Source organism: Oncorhynchus kisutch, unplaced genomic scaffold, assembly GCF_002021735.2.
Source record: "Oncorhynchus kisutch isolate 150728-3 unplaced genomic scaffold, Okis_V2 Okis07a-Okis12b_hom, whole genome shotgun sequence".
Classification (NCBI taxonomy): domain Eukaryota; kingdom Metazoa; phylum Chordata; class Actinopteri; order Salmoniformes; family Salmonidae; genus Oncorhynchus; species Oncorhynchus kisutch.
Window position 1 is genome coordinate 5626766 of NW_022261984.1, and position 22346 is coordinate 5649111.

The 22346-nt window shown below is 44.0% G+C and overlaps 1 protein-coding gene across 14 annotated transcripts in view; it reads left to right on the forward strand.

The window, feature by feature from the left end:
- The first annotated feature begins 7883 nt into the window (after positions 1-7883).
- ctnnd1 (catenin (cadherin-associated protein), delta 1) overlaps positions 7884-22346 on the forward strand; it is a 73811-nt gene continuing 59348 nt past the window's right edge. For 7 of the 14 annotated variants that reach the window (XM_031814656.1, XM_031814657.1, XM_031814660.1 and 4 more), the window contains exons 1-2: positions 7926-8301; positions 20479-20621. In XM_031814656.1, coding sequence (XP_031670516.1) covers positions 20484-20621 — 138 coding nt within the window. In that variant the 5' untranslated portion in view covers positions 7926-8301; positions 20479-20483. Of the gene's footprint in view, positions 8302-20478; positions 20622-22346 lie in introns of all 14 variants that reach the window. The other 7 variants (XM_031814654.1, XM_031814669.1, XM_031814662.1 and 4 more) reach the window with 7 other exon arrangements.

The window sequence follows — 22346 nt, forward strand, 5'->3', positions numbered from 1 at the left end:
GACGCTTTATCAGACACATTATTGGCAGTGGCTGGAGGGAGGAGGGGGGGCTTCAGTGTGTCAATCATCCTCTACTTAGGCTCTCATTAGTTCATTGGAGTGCCTTGGCTCCTCCCAGTGGTGTGTCTGTCTGTGGCTGTACCGTCCTTATCCCCAAAGATCCTGCTCTCAGACACACATGCAGTTCCTCTGTCTGCCTTCACAACAGTCCAACCAGACCAAGGGAGTGCTGTGAGCCGTGACAAGGTCAGAGGTCGTCTCGTCTACTAGCCGCTGTCAGAACTAACAGCTAACAGGTTACAAAGGTTTACATTAGTTTAAGTTCTGTTTGTTTACCTCTAGCTCTGGTCCATATCATCTGCTTGTTTACCTCTAGCTCTGGTCCATATCATCTGCTTGTTTACCTCTAGCTCTGGTCCATATCATCTGTTTGTTTACCTCTAGCTCTGGTCCATAGCATCTGTTTGTTTACCTCTAGCTCTGGTCCATAGCATCTGTTTGTTTACACCTAGCTCTGGTCCATAGCATCTGTTTGTTTACACCTAGCTCTGGTCCATATCATCTGTTTGTTTACACCTAGCTCTGGTCCATATCATCTGTTTGTTTACACCTAGCTCTGGTCCATATCATCTGTTTGTTTACACCTAGCTCTGGTCCATATCATCTGTTTGTTTACCTCTAGCTCTGGTCCATATCATCTGTTTGTTTACCTCTAGCTCTGGTCCATATCATCTGTTTGTTTACCTCTAGCTCTGGTCCATAGCATCTGTTTGTTTACCTCTAGCTCTGGTCCATATCATCTGTTTGTTTACCTCTAGCTCTGGTCCATAGCATCTGTTTGTTTACCTCTAGCTCTGGTCCATAGCATCTGTTTGTTTACCTCTAGCTCTGGTCCATATCATCTGTTTGTTTACCTCTAGCTCTGGTCCATAGCATCTGTTTGTTTACCTCTAGCTCTGGTCCATAGCATCTGTTTGTTTACCTCTAGCTCTGGTCCATATCATCTGTTTGTTTACCTCTGGCTCTGGTCCATAGCATCTGTTTGTTTACCTCTAGCTCTGGTCCATATCATCTGTTTGTTTACCTCTAGCTCTGTGGGTTGAGGTATGTCCTCAAAAATGGCATCATATTAACACATGAATCATTTACCACCACAATCTTCATCTCAATAATTCCCCACCTGCAAATCAAAATGTGTTTACACTCACACCCCTGACGAAACATATTACAATCAGAGTGCAGTATAACTGCAGTGTTCTGACGAAACATATTACAGTCAGAGTGCAGTATAACTGCAGTGTTCTGCCAACAACATATTACAGTCAGAGTGCAGTATAACTGCAGTGTTCTGCCAACAACATATTACAGTCAGAGTGTAGTATAACTGCAGTGTTCTGCCAACAACATATTACAGTCAGAGTGCAGTATAACTGCAGTGTTCTGCCAACAACATATTACAGTCAGAGTGTAGTATAACTGCAGTGTTCTGCCAACAACATATTACAGTCAGAGTGTAGTACAACTGCAGTGTTCTGCCAACAACATATTACAGTCAGAGTGTAGTATAACTGCAGTGTTCTGCCAACAACATATTACAGTCAGAGTGTAGTACAACTGCAGTGTTCTGCCAACAACATATTACAGTCAGAGTGTAGTACAACTGCAGTGTTCTGCCAACAACATATTACAGTCAGAGTGTAGTACAACTGCAGTGTTCTGCCAACAACATATTACAGTCAGAGTGTAGTATAACTGCAGTGTTCTGCCAACAACATATTACAGTCAGAGTGTAGTACAACTGCAGTGTTCTGCCAACAACATATTACAGTCAGAGTGTAGTACAACTGCAGTGTTCTGCCAACAACATATTACAGTCAGAGTGTAGTACAACTGCAGTGTTCTGCCAACACTTCGTCCAAAAAATATGTTTTTTTTTAATGCAATAATTTCGCAGTGTAACTGCAGTTATCTGTAATTTCTGCCTCCAAAATACCGTTACTGCACTTATACTGCAGTTTCAAAACTGCAATCTTTTTTGTAAGGGACATAAATGCATATTGCAACAATAACAGCTGTTGATAATAGATGTCATAATCACATTTGCAGTTTTGAAAAACATTTGGTTTGAAGTAGGCTACTGTAGGCCTCGTTGAAATCCTGCAAACAGGTCTTTGGAAACATCAGTAAAGCTAAATTAGCATCATAAAGCTGCCTAATAAATATTCCCCTACATATCGTCTCATTTGGTTTACGTTCAAATTCACATTACTAGGCTACATACATAACCTACCTCGTTCTTCTCTCTGTCAAATCGAACAGAGTTGGCCTAGACGAGGGTTTGTGAGACAATGCTGTTTTTGTTCTTTAGGTAGGCCTAGGTTACAATATACAGTTGAAGTGGGAAGTTTACATACACTTAGATTTGAGTCATTATAACTTGTTTTTCAACCTCTCCACAAATGTCTTGTTAACAAACTATAGTTTTGGCAAGTCGGTTAGGACATCCACTTTTTGCATGACACAAGTAATTTTTCCAACTATTGTTTACTGTAACGAATCTCTTCTTCGTCTGAGGAAGAGTAGTCAAGATCGGACCAATATGCAGCGTGGTAAGTGTCCATGTTAATTTATTAGAACTGAACACACAAAACAAAATAACAACGTGAATGACAGAAACAAAACAGTTCTGTCAGGTGATACACACAAAACACAAAAAACTACCCACAAATCATAGTGGGAACACAGTCTACCTAAGTATGGTTCTCAATCAGAGACAACGATTGACAGCTGCCTCTGATTGGCAGCTGTCAGAGACAACAACCCCCCCCCCCCCCCACACACACACACACACACACACAAACGGCTTCGTCTGAATGTATCTATGTGCCAATAGGACACAATCTACTGTCATTACTGTATTACAGTACAGTGACACTTGCACAATCACAACAAAGGTCTTGGACTCTAACTCTGTGACTCTCAGATGGAACCCTGTACAGCTGCTTCATCGTAAGTTGGTGTTGACGCAAGATGTGGCAGAGTGTTGACATACTGACACGGTTGATATTATGTAATGTTGTGTGATCTGCCATGATTTGCTCTCGTAGTTGATATAGGTGGATGGTCTTGTTTACCAACACTAGACTGACAATGGCCAGTTCTTGTTCGTGGTGAACAGACGTTGCCGTCCACCCTCAGGAGGTCGTCTGGCAGTTCTCTAGAAAATGCAACGATATGGTGTCATTGGTTAGGTTATTTTTGACATACTGTACTGTCACACGGTACACAGTAACATCACAACTGTATTACATGTACTTCACAGCACTATACCTGAGGAGCATAGACCTAATATTGTAGGACTACATTGTATTGTACTGGGATGCAGAATGATGTACAACGACTACATAGGTACAATCTAGTGTAGAAAGTTGAAGACATACCTGTTCTCCAGTCTAAAGGTCCGTATTATGGATGCTACCACGTAGAGACTCCGGTTGGGCTGGAAGCTCTGTCCAGTCTCCCTCATCGCCAGGCCATGATTTATGACACGGTCCACCAAAGTGGCCCTAATGTCGTCAGAAATATGTCACTGTCTATTGCCTGGTCCCCTTCTTTATTCTTGTCCTCGTCGTCGTCGTCGTCGTCGTCGTCGTCGTCGTCGTCGTCGTCCTCCTCCTCCTCCTCTACCTCTTCCTCTTCCTCTCGCTCTTACTGCCTCCATGTTTGCAAAGTTCTCACAAAAGAGGTGATCTTACCTGAGGTCAATATGTAGTGGTGAGGCTCAAACTAATTGGTGTTCAATTACTGTAGAAGTGTGTGTGTGTGTGTGTGTGTGTGTGTGTGTGTGTGTGTGTGTGTGTGTGTGTGTGTGTGTGTGTGTGTGTGTGTGTGTGTGTGTGTGTGTGTGTGTGTGTGTGTGTGTGTGTGTGTGTGTGTGTGTGTGTGTGTGTGTGTGTGTGTGTGCTGCCAATTTCAGGTATGTTTCGCATTTTGAATAGAAGTGTTTTCCCAATGATTGCAAGAGATTACATTCTTGAATGAAGTGTCTAATGTAACAAACAGTGTGTAGTGTTTTGTAAGGTGTGTTGCAGAATTCCAAACAAAGTGCAAAGCAGAACATGTGTTTGTACTTTTGGTGCCTTTGTTTAAGGGATGATTACAACAGTTAAGGTTTTGATGCTTTTGTCTGAGCATTCACTTTCAGTGTGTCAGCAATCGGCAAAAACTGTAAACAGAATATCCAGTGTTTGTTAAGAGAGAGGGTGGGGGGGGAGAGAGAGAGAGGGAGATAGATGGGGGAGGAAGGGATGATCATTGCACTCTTGATTTCTAAGAAAAGGGTTTTCATTGATACACTCAAACACAAACCACACACGTACACACATTCAGCCAATCAAGAATTAGCTGATTAGAAATCCCAGGTGTGTTTGAGAATTGCCGACCTGCGGAGAACAGACTCTCTCACACACATTATTTCTCTCTTTGTCTTCTCTCTCTCTCTCTCTCTCTCTCTCTGACTCTCTATCTCTCTCACACACATTATTTCTCTCTTTGTCTTACTCTCTCTCTCTCTCTCTCTCTGACTCTCTATCTCTCTCACACACATTATTTCTCTCTTTGTCTTACTCTCTCTCTCTCTCTCTCTCTCTCTCTCTCTCTCTCTCTCTCTCTGACTCTATATCTCTCTCACACACATTATTTCTCCCTTTGTCTTACTCTCTCTCTCTCTCTCTCTCTCTCTGACTCTATCTCTCTCACACACATTATTTCTCCCTTTGTCTTACTCTCTCTCTCTCTCTCTCTCTGACTCTCTATCTCTCTCACACACATTATTTCTCTCTTTGTCTTTCTCTCTCTCTCTCTGTCTAGCTACACTACTCAGTCTGTTGCAGGGAGGGAGTAGGTGTGCAGGGAAAGTGGTTTTACATAATTTAGGCGGGGCCACAATAGCGGGCCCTGACTGGGACATCAACGAAGCAACTGTGGTGTGCAGACAGCTGGACTGTGGTTCTGCAGTTTCAGCAACACGAGGCAGTTACTTTGGCAGAGGATCTGGATTAGTCACACAGATTTATTTTTCATGCAGAGGATCTGGATTAGTCACACAGATGTATTTTTCATGCAGAGGATCTGGATTAGTCACACAGATGTATTTTTCATGCAGAGGATCAGAGTCTGAACTGCATCGATGCCCATTCTCATACGCCGGCTTCGGAAGCTTTTCTCACGGCGAAGGCGATGCCGGTGTGGTCTGTTCAGGTAAGACTTGTTGGTTAGATGGTGTGGAGTTGTTTGTCTTTTTACTGAGTCACTCTTGTTGTACATGATGTAATAGCTTTCTGAAGTGAGGAGGAGAAGTTTCCATTGGTAGGACATTTACAGACACTTTTCAGCTTTCAGGTTCTAGCATTGTATTGATACTCAGGAAACATATTTGTTTTGTGTGTTTGACTATTTCCGTGATAGTTTGGCTCCATTAACACTCAGAGAAACTGCTCTATTGCATTAAATGATGACTAATTAATCAAATAGAAATCCTCAATTATAATGAACTGCTATTGTATTTCAAAGTCCATAAGAGGCTGTAGGCCCTTCATCTTTGAAATAGAATAACAATAAACCTCATAAACAGGGCAGGTATCTATTTGTGTTGCTCTGTGAGGGAGGGTGTTATTAATCACTTCCACTTACTTCCACATTGATGATGTCATCACATCTAAATGAGGAAGGTCATTAGATGTTCCATCCTCTTCTCCAGATCTCCTGGTCCAGCCTGATATCTCCCTGAATGCCTCAACAAAAGGGGTGTCCAGGGGCTACCCGGGGCCCGAGCTGTTATGGGGCCACAGCTTCACCATGTCCTGCTCCACTCAGCCACAGTACCCAGGAGGCTCCTTCCTCCTCACGTTCACCGGCTCCAACAGAACCCAGATCCAGCCAGCTGTCATCCTCTTCCCTGCTGCAGATGACTCCCACCAAGAAAACTACAGCTGTGTTTATAAGAATGATGTTTTCTCTCATAACTTCTCCTCTGAGAGTGAGCTCCTCTCTCACTTTAACTGACAGACTCTGATTCACAGATGGTTCTGATGCTAATCACTAGGATGCCAACCAATACGTGTCTCTGTTCCAGGCTCTCCTCTGCTAGCTGTCATCATCAGACTGGTCATAGTGCTGCTGACCACCACAGCTACGTTTCTGCTCTGCAAGTCAAGAGGCAGGTAAACAAAAGATTTATGCATAGAGGTTGAATACGAACTAGTTGGGAGATGGACTGTCATGGTGTGTGTGTGTGTGTGTGTGTGTGTGTGTGTGTGTGTGTGTGTGTGTGTGTGTGTGTGTGTGTGTGTGTGTGTGTGTGTGTGTGTGTGTGTGTGTGTGTGTGTGTGTGTGTGTGTGTGTGTGTGTGTGTGTGTGTGTGTGTGTGCGTGCATTTGTGCGTGCTTGTGTGTGTGTGTGTGTGTGTGTTTATTGAGATCCCTTTCGGTAAACAGTAGTCTCCTGGTGCTGTCTCTTTAGGTCAGTAGGTGTCAACAGAGAGCTGGATAGCGGTGCGTGGAGGGGTTGCCCCTGCATCCCAGGAGGGAGGGCTGCTGGCAGAGAGAGGGGAGAACAGCCCAGAGGACAGGAGGAAGAGGACGAGCAGGAGGCAAGTCTTTGAACACACTGCCCAAGATCAGGTTACACACACACACATCTTCAGAATAAGCTACTTAAGATATAGGTCATTTCCACTGACTAATTTCTGAGTAATTTCCACAAAATGAGGAAATGGACATGAGTCGGGGTGGGGGGGGGGGGATGGTGCATTTCTAACCTTTTAATATCTCTCCAGTTTGTCCACACATTGAATAATCAATGTAAAGATATAGGTCATTTCCACAGTTCTGAGTACAGTATGTCCTGAGTCATTTCCTGTATATAAAACCCTGATACTAGCTGGGACTGGTGGGGGTGTGAGAAAGAAAGGTGGAGTAGAGAAAATGTATATGATGGAGAAAAAAATGAGACGTGATTTTAATTTCATATTTTGGCAACTTTCTCATCGATATTTACTCATAACTCTTTTCTTGAATTACAAATTTGTACACATGTTGCAGTTTAGTGCTGCTTTTCATAATTAATGTATCCTATATCCCATAACCTGTGTTTTTACGAATTTATGGTTGTGTCACAAAGGTCACCCTATTTTGACCAGTGCCCTATAGTGCAGTATGTATGGAAAGTGCACTAAATAAAAAATGGATTGATGTAGAAAATAATTAATGCTTGTGTAAATAATAAATAAATATATATATATATATATATATGTGTGTGTGTGTGTGTGTGTTTTTTGTATCAAAAACTGCATGTTATCAGTGCATAGTACACACATATGGGTTTGTACAAGTGCAAGACTGATACAGATACTGTAAATTGTACATTTTCAGATTTTAAATGTTCTCATTAATATTTACTTTAATATTGTTTTTTATATTAGCTACAGATGATAGAAACTACCACTACAGTAACTACTACATAGGACATTCTGTATGTGATATTATGAATTGGGGTGGCAGGGTAGCCTAGTGGTTAGAGTGGTGGACTAGTTCAAATCCCTGAGCTGACAAGGTACAAATCTGTCGTTCTGTCCCTGAACAGACAGTTGACCCAGTGTTCCTAGGCCGTCATTGAAAATAAGTCATTTGTTCCTAACTGACTTGCCTAGATATTTTTTTAAATCTTTGACTCTATTCATTGATTGGCCTATCTGGTAAATAGAAGGTCATTGATGTTACAGAAAACATTTAACTCATTCAGAAACTAAAACTTTGATTCGAGTGTATTGTATTTTTATCAAATAAACCACCTTACTTTACAACGCATGCTGGTGTTGGGGTATTGCGCAACAAATGGTAATTACGGTAAAGAACCCAACCCCTATCCTGTGTGTGTGCTCGTCATCTCGCACTCAGGGAAGGGAAAATAGGAAAACTGTCGGGGAGGAAGAGCAGTCAACACGCCGAGGAACATACCTATTATCTATTCTAGATTGGTCCTAAAAGAGTACACAGTCAAGGGGGGCTAAGCTAGTCACTTTCAGCGTTAGTTTACCCATGTGTGTGTAATCTAGGTAAAGCTATTTGCTGAATAGGGGAAATTCGACTTCACTACTCGGTCGTGCAGTGGGCTAAGAACGCCCAGAATTGGAGTTGCAACAGCAGCAGTTGGAAATCTGAGTCTGTTTCGATAGGCCTGGATCCCTGTTCAAACAACGTCTGGGGACTTGCATGAAAACAACAAAAGAACCACCCGAAATTGGTAATTCAGTACATTGTTTTTCAATCGTTTGATTTAAGTGTCTGAATGTATACAAAAAAATAGTTAACGTTAGCTAGTTAGCAAGCGGTCGCTAGCGGTGTTGTAGTTTGGTTAGCTAACGTTAGATGTCTACAGTTAGCGAATTTGTAGCTTAGCTATAATATAGCTACTGTATTCGGCTGTATTTGTTTTGCACTCATTGCACTACTGTCCAATAATAGCGACTTGCTTAGTTACCTATTAATAAGCTAACATTAGCGTAAAACAATCGTCGTTAGCTTGCTAAGTTAGTTAGCTCGTTGGCTGGTTTGCTAGCAGAAACTAACGTTTGCTTGAGAGCGAGTGTGACGTTTGTCACCTAGTTAACGTTACCCAACTAGCAATTGAGTTATGTGAAGTTTACAAAATTGTCTACCTAACAAACATTTTATGGATTTAAGTTCCATGTACTTCACAGACTCCCGGCAGTTGGCCACACTGTAGTCGTTAGGTCAAAGCCCGTAGGCAGAGTGAGCTACCAGATACTCCTCGTACACGGACGTTGGGCCGCTCACGAAATATGAGTCAAAGTCCACGTTAATCATTTTATCATAGGTCTCTCTTACATCACCATCATGTGTAGATGGAGTTTTTGCTGTCACCCCCCCGTCATGCTGTTAATGTGTAGCAGTGGTGTAGCGTTAATTACTCTAGTGAGAAGTTGTTCTCGACTAGCCAAGGTAGCTAACTAACGTTACATTGTTTAGGAAGTGTTTGCTCTGTACTAAACTTTATCTCATATCATATTTGCCAAGAGTCTTTGTAAGAAATTGCCTGTGGAAAGGATGGGATATATCGAGATGTATGTGTTGAAGTCATGAAACAGCTGCAAAGTGTACTAACGACTACTGTAACGTTACACGGCTGTGTACAGTAATAATTGTCCAACACCATCCGTGTTTTTTTTCTTCTCCTTTTCTGTTATGAAGGGGTGGCTCCCTCTTTCATGTCTTGGATTTCTTTGATATATTCACAATGAGAGCAAGATAGAAAGGGGGGCGGGAGAGGAAGAGAAGAACCTGTTTTGTGGGTCTTGGCCACGTTTTGGAATAGGATGGGTTTACATAGTCATTTAGCAGAATCTCTTATCCAGAGTGTCTTACAAGAGCAATCTGGGTGAAGTGCCTTGCTCGAGGGCACATTGGCATATTTTTCATCTGGTCGGCTCGGGATTTGGACCAGCAACCTTTTGGTTTCTGGCCCAACACTCCTATCCGCTAGGCTACCTGCCAATGGGTGGGGTAGAGTCAGGCGTGATTATTTCATTTGCACACAGACGTGACCAGGGCCATGCATTGGTTTGTTCTGCTTTATATTGTATGCTACAGTTCCATGGTTTGTCGCTCCTCACCACCAGTATCTATTGATCAAAAAGAGCACCGTACATACACATGCCGTCAACATTGACCAGTTGAAATTTGGGAGAAGCAGAGGGAACGCGTTAGTACATGCTCTCTTTTCAGTAGTAGTAGGTTACTTCACCCCTTCGCCAAATTGAACACGTCTCATTTTGCCCTCAAATTTGCCCTCTGTCGTTGAGTTCATACTAGAAGTTATTTCAAAGTGACTTGAGAGTTGTAGCCTAGCAATGTAGTAGCCTAGCAATGTAGTAGCCTAGCTCCAGCACACAGGCGGTGATTTTTATGCCAGGAGTATCATTCATGATCCTCTTTAACGACAGCCTTTCAAGTCACGCTATGGGTGTGGCCCAGACACACGGCTGCTTGTACTGTATTTGCACCTTCCTAGGTTTGGCGCTACACCTGAGATGTGTTTATATTTCAACTGTTAACTTTGTGTTAAAAAAAATACAATACTTTGCCAGTGGTTTTCAGAGTGAACATGTCAGCCATTTCATTTCCTGGTCACCTTTACTGGTCGTGCATGACTCCACTCTACCTGTATGTAAACAACGGGTGTGGCCATTTCACATTCTCTTCCCTCCATATATTTGATTGAGCATGACATCACACTGCTGTGTATCTGACTCCCTTTTCCCCAGTCAAAGAATTAACATGGCTAACTTTTTACTGTTACTTGGAAAGTCTGTCTTGCACTGCTCAATGTGCCTCTACTGTGTGTGTCCGTGTCAGAGGCCACCATACTCTGGCTAGTATTTAGTTTGCCTGCGGGGAGTGTTACATAGGCATAAGTCTAAGACTGGCACTGGTGGTGTTTGGACTGAGGCCAAGGTTAAAACACACACACCAACTGCCCGTCTCTGTCGTCAGCCATTCAAATGTGTCTGAGTCTGGAGCACCAGTATAGGGACCAGACCACAACAAGACTTTACCACACAGCAGCGATGTCACTCAGTAAAACCCTGGGGAATCAAGTTTGTGTGTGGTCTAGAGGTCGACCGATTAATCAGAATGGCCGATTTAATTAGGGCCAATTTCAAGTTTTCATAACAATCGGAAATCGGTATTTTTGGGCGCCGATTTGTCGTTTTGAAAAATTATTATTATTTTTAGACCTTTTTATTTAACTAGGCAAGTCAGTTAAGAACACATTCTTATTTTCAATGACGACCTAGGAACGGTGGGTTAACTGCCTCTTTCAGGGACAGAACGACAGATTTGACCCTTGTCAGCTTGGGGGTCCAATCTTGCAACCTTACAGTTAACTAGTCCAACGCAATAACGACCTGCCTGTCTCATTGCACTCCACAAGGAGACTGCCTTTACGTGAATGTAGTAAGCCAGGTTAAGTTGCTAGCTAGCATTAAACTTATCATATAAAAAACAATCAATCATAATCACTAGTTAACTACACATGGTTGATGATATTATCTAGTGTGTCCTGCGTTGCATATAATCTGACTGAGCATACAAGCATTAAGTATCTGACTAAGCGGTGGTAGGCAGAAGCAGGCGCGTAGACATTCATTCAAACAGGACTTTAGTGCGTTTTGCCAGCAGCTCTTCGTTGTGCGTCAAGCATTGCGCTGTTTATGATTTCAAGCCTATCAACTCCCGAGATGAGGCTGGTGTAACCGTCGTGAAATGGCTAGCTAGTTAGCGCGCGCTAATAGCATTTCAAACGTCACTCACTCTGAGCCTTGGGGTGGTTGTTTCCCTTACTCTGCATGGGTAACGCTGCTTCGATGGTGGCTGTTGTCGTTGTGTTGCTGGTTCGAGCCCAGGGAGGAGCGTGGAGAGGGATGGAAGCTATACTGTTACACTGGCAATACTAAAGTGCCTATAAGAACATCTAATAGTCAAAGGTTAAGGAAATACAAATGGTATAGAGGGAAATAGTCCTATAATAACTACAACCTAAAATTGAAGACTCATGTTAAAAGAAACCACCAGCTTTCATATGTTCTCATGTTCTGAGCAAGGAACTGAAACGTTAGCTTTCTTACATAGCACATATTGCACTTTTACTTTCTTCTCCAACACTTTGTTTTTGCATTATTTAAACCAAATTGAACATGTTTCATTATTTATTTGAGGCTAAATTGATTTTATTGATGTATTATATTAAATTAAAATAAGTGTTCATTCAGTATTGTTGTACTTTTTTGGTCCTCCAATAACCGGTATCAGTATCGGAGTTGAAAAATCATAATTGGTCGACCTCTAGTGTGGTCCTTGCATATTACTACCCAATCACTATAAAACTATTATTTCCATGTAGTATGGAAACCTACTGATCAGGCCTCATGTCAGTGGAAGCTAACTGCTACTGATTGAGGACTTTTGTATCTGGAGATTTAACTGGTCACGCTGAGACTCCTTTTTTTTTTTTTTGAAAATGTTTTTTATAATATCTTTTTCAGATGTGGTTTATTTTTTTATATTTTTTTACTCATATTTTACCGGGTAAGTTGACTGAGAACACGTTCTCATTTACAGCAACAGCCTGGAGAGAGGGTGAATAAGCCAATTGGAAGCTGGGGATTATAAGGTGGCAGTGATGGTAATGAGGGGTCAGATTTGGAATTTAGCCAGGTACTGGGGTTAACACCCCTTACGACAATTACCATGAGATATTTAGTGACCACAGAGAGTCAGGACACACGTTTAACGTCCCGTCCACAAGCCTGCACCCTACACAGGGCAATGTCCCCAATCACTGCCCTGGGGAATTGGGATATTTTATTTTAGACCAGAGGAAAGAGTGCCTCCTACTGGCCCTCCAACACCACTTCCAACAGCGTCTTGTCTCCCATCCAGGGACTGACCAGGACTAACCCTGCTTAGCTTCAGGGGCAAGCCAGCATTGGGATACAGGGTGGTATGCTGCGGGCATTAATCTAGAGCAGTTGGTGGTATTTACCTACAATCCTACATGCATGTGTTGACTGAGAATGCATCATGCACATTGGCGGGTTAGTTTTGTGTGTGAGAACTGTGTAGGGTCGGGAGCAGTAAATAGCTGTCTAATACCCATGCTATCCCATCAGTGGACACACAGGATTCACCACTGGGCTAACTGCTTTAATAATGGAGGGGCTAACGATGGCCCCACCTGCACTTAAGGCCTGCACTGGACTGGACTTGTTAGAAACATCAGCATTATGGTGATGAAGCCTGATGCTCAGAGATCTCCATATATGCATACAGCCTAGGCTAGATACTTTGTTCTCCTTGAAATGGGAAATGATTTCCACAACCTGTAAGTAATGTAATATAACACAGAAACACAACACCACAGTACAGCCATACACGGCGGCAAGCAAATCTTTAGGTTGACTCAGCGTGATATCTCTGCTGTCTCATTCAACAGCCTTTAGGGTGACTGAGCCTGATATCACTGCTGTCTGTTTCAATAGCTGTCGTGTGTGTCTTAGAACACACTACAAAGAATCTAGAATCCTAGCCAACTGATCACTGGTGTCGCCTTCAGTCTTTCAACAGCTGATAGAAATATCCTAGAACCCTACCTGGCATGCTGAGTGAGGTCAAAATGACATGCAGCACATTGAGGATGACAGAGCATCATATCACTGGTGTCTCACCTCCAGTCTCTGAACAGCTGCTGTCTCTGTGTCTCACAACACAGTCTAAGGCTGTGTTTAGGCAGGCAGCCCAATTCTGATATTTTTTCTCTCCAATAATTGGTCCGTTGACCAATCTGATTGGATGTGATTGGCCAAAAGACCAATTAGTGGGAAAAACATCAGAATTGGCCTGCCTGTCTGAACGCAGCCCTAGAATCCTAGAAATCTGGCACATGATTTTAGGGGCATGGCCATTTGGCTTCAAAATGTGTTCAAACTGCCAGGGCAGTGTTAAAAAAGAAAAAAGAAACTCAGTCAGGCTTCCAACTTACTCTTAAAAGTTGTAATAGTAGAATGCACAAGGTGAAATTTCGAAATTGGGTAGTACATCATCAGATCTTGTCATGTCAGTCATTGCATACCTCAAAGAGCTATTTATAACTAGTCCATGTCATCTGTTTTTTAGCACATAGATTTTGAGTCACTCAAATATCACATGAATAGACATTAGACATGGCAAAATGTATAGAATTGCAAGAAAATGAGCTATATAACAATGTTCTCTGCACCCAATGACAAAATGTGAATAATTGCAGAAAATAAGCTTTAAACCAGCAACATTTTCTTTCCTCCAACAAGCGGGGTGCAAATAGTTTGTGTCATGAACATTAAATTCTCTGGCAACAGCTCTGATGGACAATCCTGCAGTTAGCATGCCAATTGCACACTCCCTCAAAACCTGAGACATCTGTGGCAATGTGTTGTGACAAAACTGCACATTTTAGCTGTCTTTTAGTGTCCCTCGCACAAGGTGCACTTGTGTAATGATCATGCTGTTTAATCAGCTTCTTGATATGCGACACCTGTCAGGCGGATGGATTATTTTTGCAAAGGAGAAATGTTCACGAACAGAGAGGTACATTTTCTTTTGAGAAATACGCTTTTTGTGCTTATGGAAGATTTCTGTTGTCTTTTATTTCAGCTTATGAAACATGGGACCAACACTTTATGTTGCGTTTTTGATGGATACATACACACGTTGTTACGTTACAGCCTTATTCTAAAAGGTATCAAATAAAAACAATCGTCAGCAACCTACACACAATACCCCATAATGACAAAGTGAAAACTGGTTTTTAGACAGTTTTGCAACAACAAAAAATATATAATACAGAAATACATGATTTACATAAGTATTCAGACCCTTTGCTATGAGACTCGAAAGGTGCATCCTGTTTCCATTGATCATCCTTGAGATGTTTCTACAACTTGATTGGAGTCCACCTGTGGTAAATTCAATTGATTGGACATGATTTGGAAAGGCACACACCTGTCTATATAAGGTCCGATAGTTGACAGTGCATGTCAGAGCAAAAACCAAACCATGGAGGTCAAAGGAATTGTCCATAGAGCGCAGAGACAGGATTGTATCGAGGCACAGATCTGGGGGAAGGGTACCAAAACATTTCTGCAGCATTGGAGGTCCCCAAGAACATATTGGCCTCCATTCTTAAATGGAAGAAGTTTGGAACCACCAAGACTCTTCCTTCAGTTGGACACCCAGCCAAACTGAACAATTAGGGGAGAATGGCCTTGGTCAGCAAGGTGACCAAGAACCTGATGGTCACTCTGACAGAGCTCCAGAGTTCCTCTGTGCAGATGGGAGAACCTTCCAGAAGGACAACCATCTCTACAGCACTCCACCAATCAGGCCTCTATGGTAGAGTGGCCAGACGGAATCCACTCCTCAGTAAAAGGCACATGACAGCCTGCTTGGAGTTTCTCAGACCATGAGAAACAAGATTCTCTGGTCTGATGAAACCAAGATTCCAACTCTGACCTGAATGCCAAGCGTCACTTCTGGAGGAAACCTGGTACCATCCCTATGATGAAGCATGGTGGTGGCAGCATCATGCTGTGGGGATGTTTTTCAGCAGCACAGAGACTAGTCAGGATCGAGGGAAACCTGAACGGAGCAAAGTACAGAGATCCTTGATGAAAACCTGTTCCAGAGCGCTCAGGACCTCAGACTGGGGTGAAGGTTCACCTTCCAACAGTACAACAACTCTAAGCACACAGCCAAGACAACGCAGGAGTGGCTTTAGGGACAAGTCTTTGAATGTCCAGCCAGAGCCCGGACTGAACCCAATCGAACATCTCTGGAGTCAATATTTATGCAGCAATGTTGTGAAGTGGCCCAGACATGAATCTGATCGAAAATGTCTGAAGAGACCTGAAAAAAGCTGTGCCGCAATGCTCCCCATCCATCCTGACAGAGCTTGAGTATCTGCAGAGAAGAATGGGAGAAATTCCCCAAGTATAGGTGTGCTAAGCTTGAGGCGTCATACCCAAGACTCAATGCTGTAATCACTGCCAAAGGTGCTTTAACTATAAGTATGGAGTAAAGGTTCTGAATACTTCTGTACATGTCATATTAGTATTTCTCATGTTCTCAACTTTCATTATCCAGCAGCCAATCTTTTTAACAATCAACGCTAATTGTTGCATCTTTAGATCTTCCCTCTTCATTTTTAAAGGATATTTTCATCTCTGTCATGTGAAACTATTCGGTGTGCTTTGGAGAACGGTGTTTTCCCGCTAATTGGAATTTGGAACATATAATGTGAGTAAATAAGTTATTAGGCTATCTGTTTGGGATATTTATTTTTCGCACAGAATGACAATCTGACCAATAGAATAGGTCAACTTTTGGACTATGGGAGATAGTAAATTGACAGGCTAGGGCTTTTGCTATTTGTTACTCATCTTGATGTCTGATGAAGGTGAATGTGGACAGTGGTTCTAACATCCTGGGAGAAGGAGGAGGAGGAACACCGTAGCATCCTGACGTGTCCTTCTTCACTCCTAGCCTACTTCAGAGCTGAGATGCCTGGGAGGAGGAACACCGTAGCATCCCTGACGTGTCCTTCTTCACTCCCAGCCTACTTCAGAGCTGAGATGCCTGTGAGAAGAAGGAGGAACACTGTAGCATCCCTGACGTGTCCTTCTTCATTCCCAGCCTACTTCAGAGCTGAGATGTCTGGGAGAAGGAGGAGGAACACCGTAGCATCCCTGACGTGTCCTTCTTCACTTCCAGCCTACTTCAGAGCTGAGATGCCTGTGAGAAGGACCCAGTCACGAGACTGGCGTTGGCTAATAACAATTGAGATATCTGAGAGAGCCATGTGAGTGAGAGGTGCTTTGGAGCATGGTGCCTGGCAGCCGGGAGAAGGGAATTCTAATGATTATATTCAGCCCAAGGGCACAACGGACACTGGCTGCAAGGCATGGATTTTCGGGGGCGTTGCGGCCACACCAGGGGGTCGTCGATGCCACTGGGACATTTGAGGCCTGTATGTGGTACAAGGCTACCCATCTGAACCTGTCTTGTTAAGGGTGTTTTGTCCCTGTCAGTGTAAACCCATGAGCCCAATTTAAATGCGTTAGCCTGCTTTAGAGGTACCTTGAAAATATGTTTGCTGATAAATGAGGCCAACTTTTATCATTCTTTCTAGTTCTTATATTTCTTATTTTTTTGGATGAGTGTGTTTTGTTCTGTATCATTGCACTGTCGGTGATAGAAACAAGCATTTCGCTGCACCCGCGATAACATCAGCAAAACATGTGTACGTGACTAATAACATTTGATCAGAGATGTGAAATCATTAGAGGAATAGAAAGAAAGGCCCCTTGCTCTTGCTACCACTCCAGGGCTGAGAGGGAGAGGTAGAGAGGGAGAGAGAGGGACAGATGAGTGGATAAGTGAAGGATTAGCCACAAACACGACCTGAACAGCTGAGGCAGGATGTGACATGCCAGAACTCCCGTTGGAATGTGTGACGGAGGTGTGTGTGTGAGAGGGGGGGGGGGAGACAGTTTGTGTCAAGCGGAAAGAAAAGGGGAGGGTGAAGAGATTAAGCAAGTTCACTGAAACTTGATGTTCTGTTTTTAGTTTTCAAGGATAAAGCTCATGTCACCATGACCAGATACCAGACCTACTGTAATACACTTTGTTCATCCACGCACCACAGACAGCTGCAGACTGGGTGGGGGGTTGCTACTGTACAGTAATGATCCGGCCAGTGGCTGACTGGAGACAGGATTGAAGGGGGAAATGATTTGGATGGCTGGTCCTCCGGTATGACTACAGCTCAACAAGGATCTGATTCCATGTAGACTAATGTGGTTCTGTTTTGAACTAGGTATGTGAACGGTTATTCCAATAGCCAAACGGACGTTAGGATTGAAATACTTTTGTGAGTATGACATTTTGAGGGTTTTTTTGGGCGGGGGGGCTATTTTAACATGAACAAAAACTTTTCCTGATTTACATTTTAACATCCATGTGACATTGTTACATACCATGACATTTCAAATTTTAGTTTAATTAAACAAACTTTTTTGGGTAGTTTTTATGACGCCACAGACTGGTAGTTGACCGGTAGCCTTCACTGTTGAGCTTGTTGTTTGTGTTGGCCAATCAAAGAGGCTCAATGTGGAACGAAAATTCACTAATGCAACGCTAGATGGAATAAAATTACCCAATTTAGAAGTTAGCCAAATGAGAGGGAGAAAGCTACAACCAGCAACCAACAGGTAGGCTGTTTTATCTGAATGGGGTTTGGGGGGAAAGTGCAGCATGTGGCCGCAGCATTAGCCTAGCTGTCTACACCGAGTGTACCAAACATTAAGAACACCTCTTTCCATGACAAACTGACCAGGTGAATCCAGGTGAAAGTGATGATCCCCTTATTGATGTCACTTGTTAAATCTGATACAGTCAGTGTAGATGAAGGGGAGGAGACGGCTTAAAGAAGCCTTGAGACATGGATTGTGTATGTGGGGGGGGGGGGGTTGAACTCTGTGTTCCTAATGTTTTGTATAGTCGGTGCAAAGCTGGCTCTTCTCTAGGCTACTCTATCCAAGACAGGGACTTCTATGATGATACGTTGTATGATGATGAATAACATTGTGACTGCTACCAGTTAGCTAGTCTTGGCTGTAGCTGAGTTGCCTTGGTCTCTCCTTTTCCTCCGTCTGCTCGCTCCCTTCTCCTACGTTACCAACCGGCCCATCCGCAGCAGTAGTCATAGCGTGCCAGCCTCCCTCGTGCAGAAGAGCTCAGGTTATCTGACAGATTCATGATACTATTTGAGTAGTGAAATTCTTTCACTTTTTTTAAATTTTATTTTTTACATTTTCCCAAGACTTGACCAGGAAGTTAATCTCTGTGGGTTTCTGTTTGGTCCAGTTAGTCCAAGTTTCCTGTTCTGAATCCTCTAGCTACGTTTGGTTCAGTTAGGCCAAGTTTCCTGTTCTGAATCCTCTAGCAACGTTTGGTTCAGTTAGGCCAAGTTTCCTGTTCTGAATCCTCTAGCTATGTTTGGTTCAGTAAGTTTCCTGTTCTGAATCCTCTAGCTACATTTGGTTCAGTTAGTCCAAGTTTCCTGTTCTGAATCCTCTAGCTACATTTGGTTCAGTAAGTTTCCTGTTCTGAATCCTCTAGCTACGTTTGGTTCAGTAAGTTTCCTGTTCTGAATCCTCTAGCTACGTTTGGTTCAGTAAGTTTCCTGTTCTGAATCCTCTAGCTATGTTTGGTTCAGTAAGTTTCCTGTTCTGAATCCTCTAGCTATGTTTGGTTCAGTAAGTTTCCTTTTCTGAATCCTCTAGCTATGTTTGGTTCAGTAAGTTTCCTGTTCTGAATCATCTAGCTACGTTTGGTTCAGTACGTTTCCTGTTCTGAATCCTCTAGCTATGTTTGGTTCCTTGACATGTTGTTTAAAGGTCCAATGCAGCTGTTTTTCTCAATATTAAATCATTTGTGGTTAACAATTAAGTACCTTGCTGTGATTATTTTCCATTAAAATGGTCAAACACAAAAAAATAGCTTGTTAGCGAAGAGTAATTTCTCAAGCAAGAATGTAGCTAGGGCTGCCTGGGAGTGGGGCTGCCTGGGAGTGGGGCTGCCTGGGAGTGGGGCTGCCTGGGAGTGGGGCTGCCTGGGAGTGGGGCTGCCTGGGAGTGGGGCTGCCTGGGAGTGGGGCTGCCTGGGAGTGGGGCTGCCTGGGAGTGGGGCTGCCTGGGAGTGGTCTGAGTGGGGAAACTCAAAACGAGCTCTTATTGGTCTATTAACAAACTCCATCCCACCAAAACAGGCTGAAGTTCCAGGCAGTCTTTTCTAATAGCTCTTACACTAAAAGGGCATTATGATTTTCAGTGTTATTTCAACCTCCATACTGTGAATATAACACAGTGTCTTTAAGGTCTGTTCTGTCTTTTACTGTCGTTCTAGTTTCTGGTTCTGTTTTGGGCTCAGCCAGGAGCTGATGGGTGTAAACAGCCAGGAGCTGATGGGTGTAAACAGCCAGGAGCTGATGGGTGTAAACTCTGGGCCCAGAAATAGACTTCTAGAACCCGTGGTGCTCTCTCTCTCTCGCTCCGTTTCTCATTCTCTCCTCTCTTTATCTCGCTCTCACCTGCCTCTGTGGAAGACAAGAGGTGCTAACGAGCACCACCTGCCACAGCCCTTCCCTAAGAACATGTGATTCTCCCCCCCAGTCATCACACTCCTATTGTAACTCAACTTATTTCCTTCTGCTTCTCCCTCTTCCTCCTCTCCCGTTCTTCTCTTTCCTGTATCTCCTCAACCTCCCTCCTATCCTCCCTCTCTCTCCTTCTCGTCCTCCCCTCTCTCTCATGCTGTTCATCTCTAAGTGTGGAGGTGATTAGCATCCTGTCGCCCTGCTGCTTCTCTGTACAGCATCACTGTAATGTGTGTTTGTGGGTTAACTGTCTCTGTCTGTGTCTCTCTCTCTGTGTGTGTGTGTGTGTGTGTGTGTGTGTGTGTGTGTGTGTGTGTGTGTGTGTGAATATAACGGAGTATGGAATGTTGTTTAAAAACGGTTTATTCTTTGTGTGGTGCTAGGTGGTTTATCCCTGTCCTCTCTACTCAGTGTGGTGCTAGGTGGTTTAACCATGTCCTCTCTACTCCGTGTGGCGCTAGGTGGTTTAACCCTGTCCTCTCTACTCCGTGTGGTGCTAGGTGGTTGAACCCTGTCCTCTCTACTCCGTGTGGTGCTAGGTGGTTGAACCCTGTCCTCTCTACTCAGTGTGGTGCTAGGTGGTTTAACCCTGTCCTGTCCTCAGTGTGGTGCTATGTGGTTGAACCCTGTCCTGTCCTCTCTACTCAGTGTGAATGGAGCAGTGTGAGAGTGCAGCCTCTCTCCTGGCCTCCGTGCGGGAGCAGGAGCGTCAGTTTGAGCGTCTGACTCGCGCTCTGGAGGAGGAGAGGAGGTGCGGAGGCACCCTCCCACGCCCTCCCCCCAATCTACAGGTAACGCCCTCGCCCCCATGGGATCACCCATCACCCCCATAGCATTCATGGGATCACCCATCACCCCCATAGCATTCATGGGATCATCCATCACCCCCATAGCATTCATGGGATCATCCATCACCCCCATAGCCATCATGGTATCACCCATTCCATCACTTCGTCCTCGTTTCATCACCGTTCAACCGTCCTTGTAACTATCCATGCCGTCACCTCCATAGCTGCCGTTAGGGTTGCAACATTCCGATATCTTCCAGGAGGGAATAAGCAGGAAATTGGAGGATTTGAAGTAAACAGAATTGTGCAATCCTACCCCCATGGTATCACCCATTGCCTCACCCCAACCGTCGTCCCGTCTCGTTCCATTGGTCAACTCTTCCTGTAGCCATCATTGGTCAACCCTCCCTGTAGCCATCATTGGTCAACCCTCCCTGTAGCCATCATTGGTCAACCCTCCCTGTAGCCATCATTGGTCAACCCTCCCTGTAGCCATCATTGGTCAACCCTAAGACATTCCTAAGGCTCATATGATAAAACATTATACTGTATTTTCAGTGTTAATGATCCCAGTCCATGGCTGATCCTGAGGTCAGAATATTACAGATCGTTCAGACAGTAGAATTGCAGTATTTATTTCAGGTGTACACTGAGCAGAAGGGAGAACAGAGGAGGAAAAATACACTTTATTGTTTACAAATAGTATACTGCTGCCCGCTTGATTCATAACCGGTTGGGTTTTGTCCAATCCCTGGTCTAGGTTACTGTTCACCATGTCCACTTCCTGCTTAGTGTCTGTGACTGTGTCAGGCTTCCCTGTCTGGACGTAGTGACTTCATAGCTTTAGATTACTTGCGAGCACACACACACACACTGTCTGGTAAGCAGACACACTGAGGTGTGCCATTTTCCCACCCTCAGGCATTTTATAAACACACTACACGGTAAACACGTAGTCTCCTCTCTCAGGGTTGGTCTGGTCAGTCAGTGTTGTATCTCTGGAGAACAGACAGGGTTGGAATGTGCCTGGTCTTCACCCTGTTTACAGAGCTGACAGACACACACACACACACACACACACACACACACTGAGAACCCCACTGAGACACACACACACAGCCAACTGACAACCCACTGACAGGTTCTCGCACGCCCTGCTCTCTCGGAGGCTCTTCCTGTCTTGCTGGCAGCAGTGTTGCTCTGAACCGGTCTCTCCTCATCCTCCATGTCTCACCCATTCTGTCCTTCATTTGTTTTTTTCATTCGCTTCATCAATTGTTTTATCTGTGCCTGTTGTCTGGGGTTGAATGAATGGGATGTGGTGGTGCCTGTTGTCTGGGGTTGACTGAATGGGATGTGGTGGTGCCTGTTGTCTGGGGTTGAATGAATGGGATGTGGTGGTGCCTGTTGTCTGGGGTTGACTGAATGGGATGTGGTGGTGCCTGTTGTCTGGGGTTGAATGAATGGGATGTGGTGGTGCCTGTTGTCTGGGGTTGACTGAATGGGATCTGGTGGTGCCTGTTGTCTGGGGTTGAATGTGGTGGTGCCTGTGTGTGTGAAAGGAGCCTGGGGCTCTGATGTCATGACATTCTCTCTGTGTCCTGCGTTAACCTGCTCCTCTGAATGTTTGGAATAACTCTGCTCCTCCTTGGCCACTGGCCCTGCGGTTGACACACATACACACACACACGCTGTCCTCTTGTGTAAACTACTCCTGTCTTCCCCTCC